General features: G+C 41.9%; 1 protein-coding gene across 1 annotated transcript in view; it reads right to left on the bottom strand.

Annotated features, from left to right (window-relative positions):
* Positions 1–350, bottom strand: part of Fam117b (family with sequence similarity 117, member B) — a 62,297-nt gene extending 61,947 nt beyond the window's left edge. Inside the window, exon 1 of the mRNA XM_013015735.1 lies at positions 4–350. Coding sequence (XP_012871189.1) covers positions 4–181 — 178 coding nt within the window. The 5' untranslated portion in view covers positions 182–350. The remainder of the gene's footprint in view (positions 1–3) is intronic.
* Between the last annotated feature and the right edge of the window lie 15,706 nt (positions 351–16,056).

Genomic DNA, 16,056 nt, shown 5'->3' with positions numbered 1-16,056 from the left:
CGCCGCCGCCGCCGTTGCTCCGCGTGGGGCTGCCATGTTGCTGCTGCTGCTTCAGCTGGAACGGAACCGTGGCCCTCATGGGCTGCAGGCGGCTCCCGGGTCCTCCGGCTGTGGCGACCGCACTACATCCGAGGGCGCCGGTCGGCGTGGGGGACCCATTGCGCCTCACCCGCTGGGACATGGTCCCCCTCCCCTCCCCGGTGACCGGGCCGAGACGAGAGGGCTTTGTTGTGAGGATGCTGAGAGGATTCCCGAGGCCAGAGAGAAGGCCCTCCCCCCCCTCGTTGGGGTGACGAAGCTGGACTCTGGGGTGCAGGGAATGAGGCGACCGGGCCGCGGCCGGCAGTAACGAGGTGGTGCAGCCGCCGCCGCCGCCGCTCCTCATCAACAATAGTGTCTCCTCCGCTGCCCCCGCCCCTCGCGGTCGCCCATTGGTGTAGCGTCACCCGCGCTCGAGCCGTTCCGCCACGCTGATTGGCTGCGTGGAGCTCGGGTCCGGGCCCCGGGGCCTTAGAGAGCTTGGATTTGCGCGGAGACCGTCTGCTCTTTAAAGAGAAAAAGACCCGCCCCCCTCACTGGGGGGGGAGGGGGTGGGGAAGCGCAGGGAGCGGGCCTGTGTGTATTTGTAGTGTGCGTGCGCGAGCGTGTGCACACGTGAGTGTACGCAAAGGCGCGGACCTGGCCACGCGCGTCCCTCCTTCCCACTGCGGGGAGCCCGGAGACTCAGACCCTGGTGTATTGCCAAAGGGGCTGTCCAGAACCGGAGCGTCCCCAGGGATGGTCTGAATGAAGCCTTTACCCCATAACTCATTTCCGTGTCACAGTAGTAGCTGTGGATTAACACGTACACCTGGCTCTTTCTGGCGTTGTTTTGTTTTGTTTTTTGTTTTGTTTTTATTAAGTAGTTGTACAGAAAGGTGACAATTCTATGTCAGGTTATGAGTACAATGCATCTTGATCAATGTCACCCTTATATCCTCCTCCCCCATGTTTTCCCTTTTTGTTTTTTTCTGGTGGTTTTGTTTGTTTGGGTTTTTGGTTTGGGCTTAATCTTCTTATTCTATACTAATTACATCTACTAATGAGCAGGACTCGAAATTAGAAGAAATGTAATCTCACTGCCATTTCACACCTCTTTTCTTGGTTGTTTTTATGCTTTTTTTTTTAAAGCTCTAACAAAGAGCCCAATCTCAGAAAGATTAAAATTGCAGGCTAAAATACGATTTTAGATAGTTATCAATGGAGTTGCCAAATGCTGCTGTTACTCTTGTGTATACCAAGTAATCAAGAAACTTTTTTAATCGGCTAGTGCACAGTTTTTTTTTCTTTTTTTTTGGGGGAGGGAGAGGGGGTCAGTCGTGGGGCTTGAACTCTATTGTCCCTGAGCTCTTAAACTCAAGGCTAGCATGCTACCACTTGAGCCACAGTGCCACTTCCAGCCTTTTTTACTGTTTATGTGGTGCTGAGGAATCGAACCCAGGGCCTCATGCATGCGAGGCAAGCGCTCTACCACTGAGCCACCTTCCCAGCCCCAAGTGCACAGTTCTCTAATAGTTTTTGAAGATAACTGCTCCCTTAAAAATCTGTAAAGTGCTACAGTTTACAAAGGCATTTACTTTAGCCTCACTATTGGAAACAGAACTGAACCAGCCATCCAAATTTTAGTCTCGTTCTAAAATGACCCAAGGGACATTTCATTTTTAATGGTGGATCCACACCCTACATGTGTATTTTCATAAACCTTTTCCATTTACTACTTTATAAGTTATTTGTTATACACAGACTTCCTATTGTAAAAACATTAAGAGTGATGGGCACAGTATGACTGGCTCTTTACTTGAAATCCTACTGAATACCTGTGGTGGAAAGCAAGCCTTTGAAGAACTAAAGAGGAGATTGAGATCCCAGATCCACCCTGTACTTGGAGGCCCTGGGGAGATCACTAAGCCGGTTTCCTTAGCTGTGGAATGCAATTACCCGACACGAGTCTCATATCTAAACCATACGTAGAACTCAAAAAATTAAATCCTCCAACAACAAATTTTCCAAGAAACAACTGCCTGATAAATAAGTGGGGTAAAGACTTAAAGAGAGACTTCTCTGAAGAGGAAATAAGAATGGCTAATAGACTAATGAAGAAATGTCCAACTTCTCTAGCCATAAAAGAAATGCAAATCAAGACAACATTGAGATTCTACCTCACCCCAGTTAGAATGGCTATAATCAAGAAATCTAATAACAACTGATGCTGGAGGGGATGTGGACAAAGGTTGGTGGGAGTGTAAACTTGTTCAACCACTTCGGAAAGCAGTATGGAGGTTCCTCAAAAGACTCCACATAAAGCTCCCCTATGACCCAGCAATCCCACTTTTGGGCATTTACCCAAACAATACAAACAAGGGTATACTAAAGCTACCAGCACAACTATGTTTATTGCAGCATTATTTACAATAGCTAAGATATGGAACAAACCCAGATGCCCCTCAATAGATGAATGGATCAAGAAAATGTGGCATAGGGCTGGGAAGGTGGCTCAGTGGTAGAGCGCTTGCCTTGCATGCATGAGGTCCTGGGTTCGATTCCTTAACACCACATAAGCAAAAAGAAAAAAGCTGGAAGTGGCACTGTGGTTCAAGTGGTAGAGCACTAGCCTTGAGCTAAAGAGCTGAGGGACAGCGCCCAGTCCCAGAGTTCAGGCCCCATGACTGACCAAAAAAAAAAGAAAATGTGGTATATATATATATATATATATATATATATATATATATATACACATATATATATGCACAATGGAATTCTATGCCTCCACCAGAAAGAATGACATCGCCCCATTTAATAGGAAATGGAAAGACTTGGAAAAAATTATATTAAGTGAAGTAAGCCAGGCCCAAAGAAACATAGGTCCCATGGTTTCCCTTCTTTGCAATAACTAGAATATGTCTAGGACAAGCAGAAAAGATCAAAATCTATGTACATATGACCATATAAGATGATGTTAAGCGAAATGAACCCCAAGACAGGGACACAGGTCTTTTTTCTTTCTTGCTATTGTTTTTAACATACTTATAATGTACTATGTGATTTTATCGTTTCTTTGGTATGTTCCTCCCACACAGTATAACCCCTGTTTTTGCTCTATTTGATTCTGGTGCCCTGCATCTGTATATACACTTTTCTAATTGGGGGAGGGGGAAAACAAAATGCTTAAATAGGGATACAGGTTGACCCATTGTAACAACGAGATGTACAAGACACTACATTGAAAATGAACTTTACAACTTTGGAGGGGGGGTGCGGGGGAGTAGTTAGGGAGGTGGGAAGGAAAGGATGATAGGGGAAAAACAAAGGAGGAGGTAACAATGCTTGATAGGAAATGTACTCATTACCTTACTCGTGTAACTGTAACCCCTCTGTACTGTTTTTTATAATCAAAATGTATTGAAAAAATAGTACCATGTTCTTCATAGAGTTTTGATTATTAACCAAGTATTTCAATGATCAACTAGTGTGTAGAAGATGTTCAACTAGAGTCTTGTAATTGAGAGGTACGCATAACTCGCTTCACAATCTGTTCTCCTTTCTCTTCCTCTTTCCTTCTTCACAAAGAGGGGCCCACACCCTGGAATCTACCTCAAGTTGGCTGATGATATAGATAGACCTGCATTGCATTACATTCTCTTCAGCTGGAGTGAGGAAAGAAACAACTTCTTGTTAAATAAATAGGGTCACACAGAAAACTGCCAAAAAGACCATATGAAAGTGATGGATCCATCCACCACTTGAGCCACACTCCAGCCCAGCTTTTTACTTGCTATTGTTTGGATATGGAAACCCATGGATGTTTTTTCTGGGCTAACTTCAAACTTCCATTCTCCAGATCACAGCTTCTTGAGTAGATAGGATTATAGGCTTGAACCACCTGCATCTGGTTTTGTTCCCATAATGTTTGTGGGGGTTTTTGGGGTGTTATTTTTTCAGTAATGGGGTTTGAACTCAGGGTCTCAAGCTTGCTTAGCTTGCTGGTTTAGCTGACACTCTACCACTTGAGCCAAACCTGTAGCACTGCCTTTGTGCTGGTTATTGTTTTGAGATAGTCTCAGACTTTCCTGTCCAAACTAGTTTCAAACCTTGATCCTCTAGATCGGAGTCTCCTGGCGTGAGCTATGGGTTTGCTCCTATGGTTTTAATGAAAACATCCATATTCTTTTATAAATCTCTGAACTATGATTGCAAGGAGTATTACACAGCCATTAAAAGGACCATTACGAAACCATAAATTCTATCCCCTTCAAAATGGAAATGTCAACTATTATAGTTATCAAAAAGTGTGTGTGTGTGTGTGTGTGTGTGTGTGTGTGTGTGTGTGTGGCACTAGAGGAAAAATACTGACCTGAAAATAGAGTATTCATTTTTAAGGTAGAATCTTGTAGATTAAAAAGAAAAGAAAACAAAAGAAAAGAAAACCTAACTGATATCCTAAAGGGAATGATAGAACTTAAATTGCTAAGTGCTATTTTTTAACTTAAATTCTAGCTTACCAAGACTTTCACTTGCAGCCATTTCATTCAAGCTCCCCAAAGCGCGCAGTGCACATCCCTGCGTTCCCTTTACCACTCGGATCAGCCTTGCTCGCTAGAGCTGACTCCTCACTCTGACCCTGAAATAGAGGACCGCAGGTCCCCAGCCAAGCTTCTCACTCCCAAGACCAGGAGCTGCATTTGTGCCCAGAATTCCTCCAACCATCATATGCCTACAATCCCAGCATTGAGGAAGCTGAGACAGGAAGATTGTGAGTTCAAGGTTAGTCTGGGCAACATAGCATGACCCTGTCAAAAATAAATAATTAATAAATAAACTAACAAAATACAGCCTACAGACTTGGGGCTGAGAGTGTATGTAGCTCAGTGACAAAATACTTGCCTAGCATCTACAAGACCCCAGGTTTGATTCCTAGCACCAAAACACAAACTTACCTCACTCCACTACCTAAATCTCTCCATTCCTCTTTGGATGCACCCGAATGCTGAGGCTCACTATTCATCCATAGAACCACCTCTGCCTACATCTTCCCGTTTAGCTCCAGCCCTATTGCCATTGTTTCATTTCCCCAAATCCCCATACTCTCTTGCTATTTCCTCTGCTTACAACACTCTTCATTCTTGTCACTTGGGCAACTTCCAGTCCATTTTTAAACTAGCAAGTGTCTTGTTTTTCAGTTAAGTCAGCTACTTTTTTGTTTTTTTTTTTTGTTTTTTTTTTTTTTGTTAGTCCTGGGGCCTGAACTCCAGGTCTAGGCACTGTCCCTCACCTCTTCAGCTCAAGGCTAGCATGCTACTACTTGAGCCACAGCGCCACTTCCAGCTTTTTCTGCTTTATGTGGTGCTGAGGAATCGAACCCAGGGCCTCATACAAGCAAGGTGAGCACTCTACCACTGAGCGACCTTCCCAGCCTCTTAAGTCAGCTTCTCTGGGTTTACAGTAACACCATAGTTCCCTATTGTGGTCATAATAGGGAATATCTGTAGTTGTTTCTCTGTATTAAGCTTGTATTGTCATTCCCAAATATTCACTGATGGCTTTCTATGTGTTAACCACTCTGATGATTCCACAGTCATGACCAAATCCACCAATCCACCTTGTCCTCATGGAGTTGTTACTGGCGACAAAGAGCAAGCCAACCACACATGCATATATAAATACACACATAATTACACGTGTGAATGAATTACCCATTGCAAAGTTCTGCAAAGAAAAACAGAGTGCCATGAAAGAGAACGATGGAGCCTGCTCCTGGTGGCTCACTCCTGTAATCCTAGCTACTCAGGAGGCTGAGAGCTGAGGATTGTGGTTGAAAGCCAGCCTAGGCAGAGAAGTCAGTGAGACTCTTATCTACAATTAACCACCAGAAAAAAAAACAAACAAAACAGAAGTGATGCTGTGGCTCAAAGTGGTAGAGTGCTAGCCTTGAGCAAAAGAGCTCAGGGACAGTGCCCAGGCCCAGATTTCAGGCCCCAGGACAAAAAAAGTGAAAATGAAAAAGAACAATGAAGAGGTAACATTTCACCTGAAATATTGAGCCATTCTGGAAAGAACACTCCAAATAGAATTGCTATGTTGGAGCCCAGGCTAGGAAAAGTTGGGTGTTTGCAGAATCAAAGGAAAGCCAGGTCAGCAAAGGTGAAGACGGAAGAAGCAGCTGTATGTTTTTGTTTTTGTTTTTTTGGGGGGGGTCCAGACATGGGGCCTGAACTCTGGGCCTGGGTGCTGTCCCTCAGCTCTTCAGCTCAAGGCTAGCACTCTACCACTTGAGCCACAGCGCCACTTCCGGCTTATGTGGTGCTGAGGAATGGAACCCAGGGCCTCAGGCATGCAAGGCAAGCACTCTACCACTGAGCCACCTTCCCAGCCAGAAGCAGCTGTATGATACAGAGGTTTCCCCTGCCTAGTTCCAGTATTGGAGCTTGAACCCAAGGTCTCGTGCTCCTATGCAAGTGAGTAGTGTTCTACCATTTGAGCTATGCCTACAATTCTGACTTTTTATGTTGTCTGGATATGGATCTTACAGAGTTTGCCTGGTCGGCTTCAAACTGTGATTCTTAGCTCTCAGCTTCTTGAGTAGCTAGGATTACAGGCATGAACCACTGGCACCCAGCTGATGGAGAGAGTCAGGGAGTCCCATTTCACCCTAAGTACAATTGTTTATCATTAAAGCTGGACCTTCATTGCCTGTATTAACATAATGACTAATTCAAAAGAAATAACAGACATAAAAATAGAATAAGATCAACCTAATATTTGCTGAAATTTATTGAATAAGCCCAAAGGGAAATTTCTTTGTATGAATATCAGTAAACATGAAAAAATTAGCTGGACCCAGATGGCTCAGGCTTGCAATCCTAACTACTCAGGAGGCTGAGATCTGAGGATCATGGATGGAAGCCTGCCCAGGCAGGAAAGTCTGTGAGACTACTTCCAATTAACCACCACCAAAAAAAAAAACTTCAAAGAAGAACACCTGGAAGCTCAGGGGCAGTGGCCAGGTCCTGAATTTAAGCCCCAACACCAGAACAGAAACACACACAAGCTCACACAAGCAAACCAAAAAAGAAAAGAAAAGGATGCAATACTGGAAGTCACAGAGGTCAAGCCAAGAGGTAAAAATCTGGGGGCTGGGAAGGTGGCTCAGTGGTAGAGTGCTTGCCTTGCATGCATGAGGCCCTGGGTTTGATTCCTGAGCACCACATAAGCAAAAAGAAAAAAGCCAGGGAGGGGGGAGGCTGGGAAGGGATGGGAAGGGTAAACAAAGGAGGAGGCTGCAATGCTTGGTAAGAAATGTACGCATTATCCTGCCCATGTAATTGTAACTCCTCTGTACAGTATGTTCACAGATAAAATAAAATTAAATTAAAAAAAAAAAAGAAAAAAGCCAGAAATGGTACTGTGGCTCAAGTGGTAGAGTGCTAGCCTTGAGCTGAAGAGCTGAGGGACAGTGCCCAGGCCCAGAGTTCAGGCCCCAGGACAGGACCCCCCCCAAAAAAAATCTGGGCATCTTCAGCATATGGACATTATTTGCAGCTGTGTGAGCAGCTGGGGATTTACTTACACCTTCCTGCATTAGCACAGTGCCCAGTACACACTAAGTGCTCCAAAAATTACCATTTAAACTCCTATCCCGTCCACTCCTATATCCTTATCCTAGCAGAGTCGGGCATATGGCAGGTACTCAATAATTTCCTGTAAAAAAAAGAATGAGCAACCATAACATTCCTAGCAGGAAAAAAATACTTTTAGACTGCAATGCCAATTTGCTTTTACCTATATAGGTTGGTACTCTAGTTAAGCAAATCATTGCAAAAACCTGGCAAGAAAAACAAGTTTGTGGTTTTCTTATAATATAACTGAGGAAATGAGATGGGAGTTTCCTTCAGGGTAAGAATAGGTCTGTGTTCCATCCCCAACACCATAAGCACACATAAAAGGCTCAACTAAAATTAGAACTCGGGTCTTTTCACTCAAATTATAGCTTCCTTAAACTTTAGTAAGGATGACTATGAACAGCACAGCAGCTGCTTTTGGTATTTCCTACTTATCAACTAGCATATGCCATGAAGAAGAGGTAGGGGTGGGGGTAAGAATGGAATCAAAGAAGGTTTGTATTATCGATTACAACAACTTCCAACTTTTCTACCATTCAAGTTGTTCCATATGATTCAATTCAAATATCATAAGGCCCTTTCTAGTTCTCAGAAGCAAAATGTGGGCTCCCTCCTCCCTTTGTTCCTTGACATCACGCTGCTAGAGAGGAGTTTCCACTGCCACAACAGCTTTTTTCATCTTTTCAGAAACTGGTCTACAGATTAAAATGTATGTTACATGAACAAAGGCATTGACTGGAGCAAGGTAGCTTATCTATAGTGTTTGGCCTTTCTCCTTATGACTTTGGTTATCTGGAGCACTGGTAACTCACTCCTGAAATCTCACTACTCAAATCAAGAGGCTCTGATCTGAAAAACATGGTTTGAAGCCATCTCGGGCAGACAAATCCAAGAGACTCTAATGTCCAATTAACCAGCAAAAATGCAGAAGTAAAGGTGTGGCTGAGATGGTAGTGAAAAACCTAAGGGCCAGCACCCAGATCCCGAGTACCAGCGGTGAGCTACAGCACCACTCTGCCTTTTTCTATTTATATGGTACTGAGGAATCAAACCCAGGACTTCATACATGTTAGGCGAGCACTCTACCACTAAGCCACATGCCCAGCCCTTTAGAAGAAATGTTTAAGAAATTATCTCAGAGCCAGGCAATGGTGGTTTATGTCTATAATTCTAGCTACTCAGGAGGCTGAGATCTGAGGATCAAGGTTCAAAGCCATCATCTCCCAGGCAGAGAAGTCTTTGAGACTCTCATCTCCAAATAACCACCAAAAAAGAAAAATATTTTAAAAGCCGGAAGTGGAGCTGTGGCTCAAGTGGTAGAGCACTAGCCTTGAGCAAAATAATTCAGGGACAGTGCCCAGGCCTTGTGTTCAAGCCCCAGGATGGGCACCAAAAAGAAGAAAGAAAAGAAATTATCTTATGAAAGTTACTTTGGTGAACATTAAAGTCTAAAATTAAGATTTACAAGTGAGCACTGTGGTCATATATGTTTCAATATCTAAAATATTTCTGTACTTTGTTTAGAATGATAGTATTAAGAAAACTTCATTGAACTTTGATAAGCAAGTATGGTGGATAAGAACGTTTGTTTTATTTTGAACTCAGAGCGCAGCACGGATCCTGAGCTTTTATGTTCAAAGCTAGCACTCTACTACTGGGGCCACGGTGGACCACATAAACAACTTTATGGTGGTTAATTGGAGATTAAAGTCTCATGAACATTCCTTCCCAGACTGTCTTCAAACCTCGATCCTCAGTTCTCAGCCCCCTGAGCAGCTAGGATTACAGGTGTAAGCTATCAGTGTCAGGCTAGTGGTGCTCTTTTAACTGTTCTGCAACAAGGCAGATTCAGAATCTTCAAATACAAGTAACAGCAAATTGTTACTGGGAAAAACAATAAGTTGAGGGTGGATAAAGAAACATCCTACAAGAATGGCAGAATGTTAAAAAGCATAAAGTATATTCTCTTATTTTGTATCCAATTCAAAGTGTCCATAATCAAATGTTTTAAAAAATTGGCTTAAAAATATAGCCAACATCTTCTGATGGCTTTATTATAGAAGTCAAGCCTGAAAATTTATAGAGCTCTAAAAGTTAAGGATCTATAAAATCCTATTTACCCTATCTGACAGATTATACCTTTATTTGCTACTACATGAAAGAATTCACCATATATGTGGATTTTTTTTATAGTAAGCACACAAGGAGCCATTGCATAGTTATTTGTTGGTTTTTTCCTAAGCAGACTTATGTAGACCTAAATTTCTAAAAGGTCAATGTAAAGCTACAACCTTTCTAAGTAATAACATGTTTACAATAAATTCAAACATATGCTAAAAAATAACAGGAAAATTTTAATGAACTAAAGCATTGTATATACACACAAATAAATAATCAAACAGCAGATATTAAGTAGTGAGGATCAGAACATGTTAAAATTTACTATGTTAAATTTGTTGATTTCAGTTATAAGTTTTAAGTATTTAAAATTCTGTTTGAAAATGAAATTCAGATCAAAGATCAACTCTTTTACTAAGAGTTTGATAAAAATAAAATACATCAGGAAATACATCTTATTTATCTTTTGCTCCATTTTCAATCACAGTAGTTTGATGAATGAATATGGTTAACTAAAGCTGTGGAAAACTTAATTTCTAGCCCAAATATTATTATTACTATTATTCCTTTTTTTTTTTTTGGTTGTTGATCATGGTGCTTGAACTCAGGGCCTGGGCACTGTCCCTGAGCTCTTTTTGCTCAAGGCTTGTGCTCTGCTACTTTGAGCCACAGCTCCACTTCCAGTTTTCTGGTGGTTAATTGGAAGTATGAGTCTAATGGACTCTCCTGCCTGGACTGGCTTTGAATTGTGATCCTCAAATCTTAGCTTCCTGAGTAGCTCGGATTACTGTGTGAGCCAACAGCATCTGGCCCAAATACTCTTTTTTAGAAATTCATCTATGTTGACTTTTCTGAGCACACAAAGTCAAATTCCTCATTATAAACAGTCTAAGGCAAGAAAATTTAAAATAGAAAATAAAAATCCAACATTGTATGTATATATGGAAAAGTCACAATGAAACTTGCCTTGTAAACAAATATATAATGTAAAAATTGTAAAAATAAAATAAATTAAAAGGAAAGAAAATTCCAGTTTTTTATCTTTCATTTTTCTATGGTTAAAGCAATACACACTATAAAATAGGATCACTTTATAGAGATAAGTTTGCAACCTAATATTTCCCTTGAGCATGTCAGGGGCATCTTTTCACTCAGTATTCATCTAGATTCCACCTCATTCCTTTGAAAGGAACACAAAGTGCTCTATCATTTGGCACTACTGGAATTCAATCAGTTTCCAACTCTTACTTAGGTTACTTTCATTCTTTGATATTGCACACAATGGTATGTAAGATTATGAATATGTTAAAAGTTTTTTTTGTGGGTCATTTGTTTGTTTTGATAGGCTCTCATTTTGTAACCCAAACTAATCTGGAACTTCTAATGTTTCAGCTTCAGCTTCCCAAATGCTGGGACTAGAGGTACACATCACCCCACATCCAAATTTAAATGTGAATGTTGTTTTAAAAAAATCCTAGCTACTTAGGAGGCTGAGATCTGAGGATTGCAGTTCAAAGCCAGCCCAGGCAGGAAAGTCTGTGAGACTCTTATCTCCAATTAACCACCAGAAAACTGGAAGTGGTGCTGTGGCTCAAGAGGTAAAGCATTCACCTTGAGCTGAAGAGCTCAGGGACAGCACTCAGGCCCAGAGTTCAAGTCCCATGACCTACGAAAAAAAGAAAAAGAAAGAAAGAAAGAGGGAAAGAAAGAAAGAAGGGAGGGAGGGAAGGAAGGAAGGGAGGAAGGAAGGAAGGAAAGAAAGAAAGCTAGATGCACACAGAAACCAAATATTGTTTGAAAGCTGAGTTGAGGCTGAAGTTATAGATCAGTGGTAAAGAGCTTGCCTAGCATATCTGAAGCTCTCAGTACTATCCTCAGAAAACAAAACAACAAAAAAAAACACAAAGTTTTTTTTAAGTAGACATTTGCTTTGTTTTCATAAACCCTCAAAATAATTGCTGAACCTCTGAAAATGATTAGTGGTTTGTTTTTTCCCTTCAGGGCATAACAGTGGAGCCTTCTTTCCTTCCCATCTGTCTGAGTTGGGTATGTTCTAGTTCTGCACAGCTGTCTGCCTAGGATTTCCCTTCACTTCTTGGCTGTGTCTGTATCCTGTGCCTGTATTCCTCAACCCAGAGCCCTCTTTTCGTTCCTGTTGTTTACTTGCTTATTTGCTTTGTTCTGGAATGGCCTCCTGAGAAAGCATCAGAAGAAGGTACAAGTTTTGAGACATTGATTTCTTGCAAAAGTCTTTGTTCCTCTCTATTATCCTTGATTCATGTTTTGACTTGGAAATAATGTATTTTCTCAGAAACTTGAAGACATTGTTCCATTGTCCCTCTACCATACAGTATTCAGTGTTGTGGTCCACCCAATGCCATTTCCATTTCTAATCTTTCATACATGATCTGTCCTTCCTTCCCCGGAAGCTTTTTTTCTTACCATCTTTTCTCAGTTGAAAGTTTTCTGATATTTCATTATGCAATGCCAGATGTAAGGCTTTTTTTCTTTTCTTTTCTCTTGTGCACAACTAGAGTTCGAACTCAGGGTCTTTTGCTTGTTAAGCAGGTATTCTAAGTCATACTCCCAAATTTTTATTTTTAATTTCCAGGTTTGGGACCAGATGTTTTTCTGATGGGAAAATGTTATTGTATTATTTTGGTAATTTATTTCCTGTCACATACTGACCCGACCCTGCCCTGCCGTGAGAATAACTTTTGTGAATTACAGATAATATCACGCTACTTAGCCAGCTAGTTTCTTCTTAGGGATTCCCTTCCCTGCCTGTGTGTCCCTGCCTGAGCCATCTCTCACTGGGAGGCTTTAGTTCCTTAGCTCCAGTTCTTACATGACTCCACTTATACCACCTCTTCCCTGGCCCGTCCACCCTGGAAGGACAATAGCTTCTACCCTGTATTTGTTCCCTTAATCCTGTCTACTCACAACTCTATAAGAAGTACCTTATATACTTGTGTGAGGTGCATAAAGTTTGCTATTATGCCTCTGACTGAACTAATCTGTTTAGCACCCCTGTCCCCTTTCCTCTCTTTTTTTCTTTTTTTTTTTTTTTGTCGGTTGTGGGGCTTGAACTCTAGACCTGGGTGCTGTCCCTCAGCAATTTTGCTCAAGGCTATCGCTCTATCACTTGAGCCACAGTGCCAGTTCTGGCTTTTTCTGCTTTATGTGGTGCTGAGGAATCGAACCCAGGGCCTCATACATGTAAGCAAGTGCTCTACCACTGAGCCACTTTCCCAGCCCCTCCTCTCTTTTATCTCCATTTTTCAAGAAATACTAGACTTGGGGTTGTGAAGGTGGCTCAGTGGTAGAATGCTTGTCTTGCATGCCTGAGGCCCTGGGTTCGATTCCTCAGCACCACATAAGCAAAAAGAAAAAAGCCAGAAGTGGCGCTGTGGCTCAAGTGGTAGAGCGCTAGCCTTGAGCTGAAGAGCTGAGGGACAGCGCCCAGGCCCAGAGTTCAGGCCCCACGACTGGACCCCCCCAAAAAAATAATAATAAAAAAATAAAAAATAAAAAGAATGCCAGGCACTGGTGGCTCATGCCTATAATTCTAAACTGCTCAGGAGGCTGAAATACAAGAATCATGGATCAACACCAGCCAAAGCAGGTAAATCTGTGAGCCGCTTAATCCAATTAAGCACCAAAAAAGCTAGGTGTGGAGATGTAGCTCAAGTGGTAAAGCACTGCTCTACCTACAGAAGCTCAAGGATAGTGTCCAGGCCCTGAGGTCAAACCCCATGACCAGCACAAAAAAGAACCAAGTAAACACGAATATTATTGTTGCTGTTGGTGGTGGTGGTGTTTGTTTTGCTTTGGAGTTTTTTTTGTGTGTGTCTTTTTAGAGGGAGGGAAGGGGTGGATACAGAAATGAAGGGGAGAAGACTGAACAAATGCAGTCATGGTATGCAGTCTATACTGTGTGGAAAACCAACTATGCAGTTTATGGGCAGAGATGGGACAGGAAACTGGGGAAAAGTGAAGAAGAAGTGACATTGTTCAAAAAGAATTATACTCATTATCTGACTTAGGAAATGGCAACCACTCTAAACAACACCTTGATAATAACAATAACATTATATTAAAAAAGTAAAAGAATCAAGCAAGCTAGGTACTGGTTGCTCATCCTATAATCCTAGCTACTCAGGAGACTGAGAGCTTAGGATCAGGATTTGAAGCCAGCTGAGGCAGGAAAGTCTGTGAGGCTCTTATCTCCAATTAACCACACACAAAACAACAACAACCACCACCACAACAACAACCAGAAGTGGAGCTATGGCGTAAGTGGTAGAATGCTAGCTTTGAGGAAAAAACAAGTACAGTGCCAAGGTCCTGAGTTCAAGCCCTAGGACAGCGCACGCGCGCGCGCGCGCACACACATACACACACACACACACAGAACCAAGAAAACCCAGTTTAGAAACTTTAAATGTCAGCAGAATTTAATGAAGTGCTTTCCTTATGAAATCAGTGCTCCAAGAGACAAAATAGATAAGACAAAATAAGATAAATCCTGCTTTTCCCTGGATCCTACTTAGCTTCAGAATTAGTGCTAAAACGAAATTTCTCATCTTTCTAGAAAGCAAAATTAGATTCTCTAAAGAAGCCATTTGATTAGTATTGCAGTAGAGGCAAAACTTGGAAACCTACAAAGAAGTCCTCAGTCTTACTCACCCTTAAGAACCTAAAGGGGGTTAGCAGCTAAAAAGCAATTGCTTGAACCACATGATCTTCGGCAACTACTATCTGAGTTAGCTGTTTACCTATGGAGGATGTAAACACAGGGCATTTACAAGAATAGGGTGAGAAACTATTCAATCACACTGGTGAGAGAGGCAGGCCACAAAGCATGAAGATAAGTAACTTCTAGAGAACCTCACTTATATCTAGGCCGTGACTGATCTGTAGCAGCTAGCTAGTCTAAGCAGATTTTGCCTTTTTCAAAACTTTCAATCATCTTACCCCATTATGCTGTTCCATATTTTGTCCTAAATTCCTCACTACATAGCATATGAAACTCCTTATAAACTCTACCCTAGACACGTCAACCCTTGGCCAGAAATAAATATTTCCTTTCCAAAATGATCGTAATGAAGTTTTGAAGTTTTCTGTCTCCACAGAAACAACCTGATGGAGATAGTTGCTGAGTCGTCTACAAAATATGCCTTGCCCTTTCCAATGCTGACCAGCCAGTCAACGTGAGTTCACAGATACCATTTCTTACCGTGGAGAAGCAATCACGTTACCACTGTTGAACTGGAGCTGAGAAGCAGGAGAAAGGAAAAAATGTCTGAAACACACTGCACCTAATTCACTCCTCTCTTGTCCTTTTGCCCCGTATATGCAGTCGAATTTTGCTTAATGAAAAGCAATTAAATGAGGCTGGGAAGGTGGCTCAGTGGTAGAGTGCTTGCCTTGCATGCATGAGGCCCTGGATTCAATTCCTCAACACCACATAAGCAGGAAAAGCCAGAAGTGGTGCTATGGCTTAAGTGGTAGAGCACTTGAGCTGAAAAGCTGAGGGACAGCACCCACGGCCAGAGTTCAGGCTCTATGACCGATAAAAAAAAAAAAGGCAATTAAATTTGACATATGGACAAATGGACAGTCCAAAGACTGATTCTTAGTCCACCATTTGATCTTCTGTTGTGTACCAGACATTGTGTTCCTTGCAGATACCCTACCACTGCCAAAAAATATTTGTGAGTAAATGACTTTAAGGTCACTAATGTCACTAATGATTAATACTCTTTTCTTGATATCGCTCTCCATTCCAGAACACAACAGGAATTCAGAGAGCAGAGTGCCAAATCCTATTTCCTGTCGCACATAGTGGGGTATAGCTTAACCCCCATCTATGCTCAGAACATTAGCTGAGCCAGGGGACTCAGTAGGATGAGTTAGACAGTTAACAAGCAAGGGAATGTAACCACTTGCCCCTGCCATGACTCCTGTTATGTGTTAAAAGCATGTTCAGACTTGGAATTTTAAAAACTCAAATTGAACACTTGGTTTGACTTAGGTCTTAAGTAGTTATTACACATGGTTGTGATAACACAGGGGTGTAAACACCCTACTGATGATCTCTCTAGGGAAAACAGAGCATTAGTGGACTTGCAGCCCTCTCACCTTTACCTATAAATGATCATTATCACACATTAGGCTATTAGATCTATCTATCTATCTATCTATGTATCTATCTATCTATCTATCTATCTATCTATCTATCTATCTATCTATCTATCTATCTATCTATCTATCTGATAGC

Source organism: Dipodomys ordii, unplaced genomic scaffold, assembly GCF_000151885.1.
Source record: "Dipodomys ordii isolate 6190 unplaced genomic scaffold, Dord_2.0 Scaffold1, whole genome shotgun sequence".
NCBI lineage: Eukaryota > Metazoa > Chordata > Mammalia > Rodentia > Heteromyidae > Dipodomys > Dipodomys ordii.
The sequence above is the reverse complement of the archived record's forward strand: the minus strand, read 5'-3'. Positions and strand labels throughout refer to the sequence as shown.